Source organism: Coffea arabica, chromosome 2e (assembly GCF_036785885.1).
Source record: "Coffea arabica cultivar ET-39 chromosome 2e, Coffea Arabica ET-39 HiFi, whole genome shotgun sequence".
In the NCBI taxonomy this organism is placed as follows: domain Eukaryota; kingdom Viridiplantae; phylum Streptophyta; class Magnoliopsida; order Gentianales; family Rubiaceae; genus Coffea; species Coffea arabica.
This window is the reverse complement of record NC_092313.1, coordinates 13114014-13115971: the sequence shown is the minus strand read 5'-3', so window position 1 is coordinate 13115971 and position 1958 is coordinate 13114014. Positions and strand designations below refer to the sequence as shown.

General features: G+C 39.0%; 1 protein-coding gene across 1 annotated transcript; it reads right to left on the bottom strand.

Annotated features, from left to right (window-relative positions):
- Nucleotides 1-244: 244 nt before the first annotated feature.
- LOC113728586 (senescence-specific cysteine protease SAG12) lies at nt 245-1576 on the bottom strand. The gene is made up of 2 exons (XM_072081382.1): nt 1086-1576; nt 245-1006 (listed from the first exon to the last, which is right to left on the bottom strand). Exons 1-2 carry the CDS (start codon nt 1519-1521, stop codon nt 423-425), a joined length of 1020 nt encoding a protein of 339 aa, XP_071937483.1. The 5' UTR covers nt 1522-1576; the 3' UTR covers nt 245-422.
- Nucleotides 1577-1958: the final 382 nt, after the last annotated feature.

Here is a 1958-nt window from a genome sequence, read left to right as displayed (position 1 = left end):
CCATGGAACTTTTTGGGGTATGATGTCCAGCCAAATGATTCAACTCAAAGATGCGAGAGATTAGAACTGTAAATGAGTCAAGCTGAATCGAACATCTCTTGTTTAAACTTAGCTTGTTTACTAATTCAGCCTGGTTCAAACTCGTTCGTCAAGTTAACAAGCTGGAAGAGGTTTTCACACTAGACTCGTTAACTGAATTTCCAGCTCATTTAGCATAATGAAATTGGAAACTGGGAAGAAATAATTCCACAAACATTCATCAAACTATCATATGACACCAAATGTACATTACAGGGATTGATATTTGTAAACTCAGTCAAGATTCAACCGCAAGAAGTTCCAAATTGAGATTACACCCTAATGAAAGCAAGCCAGGTAAATCAACTAAAATACGACATACAGAAGCTCAAACTGCATTTGAATCATATAGTAGGATACTTGGCTTCCATAGCAATTCCACACAAACCTTCCTTAGCAGCAATATCTCGTTGCATCCTCATGTATCCATCCTCTCCCCAGTCAACACCCCATGAGTTCTTAATCAGCCAATACTTCAACTTGCCATTACTGGTACCGTAGCCAACTAATGTTACACCATGGTCTAAAGCAGTTCCACAGTCTCCAGTGAAGACACCACTCGAGTAAAATTGGAAGTCCATACCAGAAGCATCAACTATGACAGCAACTGGTTGGTTAGCTACTGCCTGCATAAGCGCATTCTCATTGTCAACTGGTACATTCTCATAGCCACTAATTTTTGCCACAGGTTCGTCTTCCTTCTTGGTGTCACAAGTGCCTACATTTCCTTTAGAAGGGTAGTTGCTCTCAGTAGTCAGCCCATGCTGTTTAATGAATTGGAAGGCGTCATCTGTAAAACCCCCTTCGCAACCATTGTGACCACCACCATCACAGTCCAGAATTTCTTGAACTGACAAGGTGTACAGCTTTCCAGTTTTGATCTTGGTAAGCCCTTCCACGGCATCAACAGCGGGAATTGTCCAAGCTCCTATACAATTATTATGAATTCTATAGAACAATTGCAAAATAACAATCAATAAAGAATCTAAAAACTGCTTCACACTTACCACATGTTGAATCCCTGATAGGTGTAACAGCTCCTTTCTTCCTCCAATCAATGCTAGGGGGAACTGAGGTGACATTTTCATACATGAGAGGGGTTGCTGTGCTTGACTTTGCTGTCTTGGAGAGGTTTCTTTGTCCAATATGAGCAGCTTTAAACTCATCATTGCTCAGGTCTGCAAATTCATTGACAGCTAGCTTATATGGTTTATTCCCTGCATTATTAACAAAATCTATATACTTGACATTTGCCTTGAATATGTTATAGCGCCTTTCCTTCTCTGCAGCGTCCTTGTACTGGCGTCCATACCTAGACATCCAGTCCTCATGCCTTTCTATCATGGAAACATCAGGGATCATTCGAGACAATGCCTGTGGTTCCCATGAAATGATAATGATCAGAAAACAGCAAACAAACTGCTTCAAGATACTTGATCCCATTAGTCTATAATTGTCTAGAATTGATTTGGAGAACTCTGATGACCAGTTGTTCACAAGATATATCATCTTATATAGGTCTAAGGAATAAGCAATGTACTATTAGCATTTAGCACTCAATTTTTTTTGCTTAAATACACTGATTTCCATTTCCTTCCTACCGTATGGAGCAAACTAATGTCCTTTTCTCTTGACTTTCGGCTTGTATTTTGCATATGTCGTCTGATGCTGTTTTTCTATCTGGATCCACAAGGCATTGCCTATCAGCTGAAACTTTTATGTTGACATATGAGGACGTTATGGTGGTCCAAATTTCGATATTTTTGACAAATATTTGCCTTGATGTCTGATCATTAGGGCTCTAGAAATAAACGTAGTAAAAAAAAAAAAAAAAGAACAAGTAAAATTACAAAGATAAGCTCACAAGCAAAAGTTAGAAT

Coding starts and splice junctions, on each gene's coding strand:
- LOC113728586 (XM_072081382.1), bottom strand. CDS start 1,521: ATGGGATCAAGTATCTTGAAGCAGTTTGTTTGCTGTTTTCTGATCATT. Junction 1,007..1,085: donor TATCAGGGATTCAACATGTG/GTAAGTGTGAAG, acceptor ATAATTGTATAG/GAGCTTGGACAATTCCCGCT.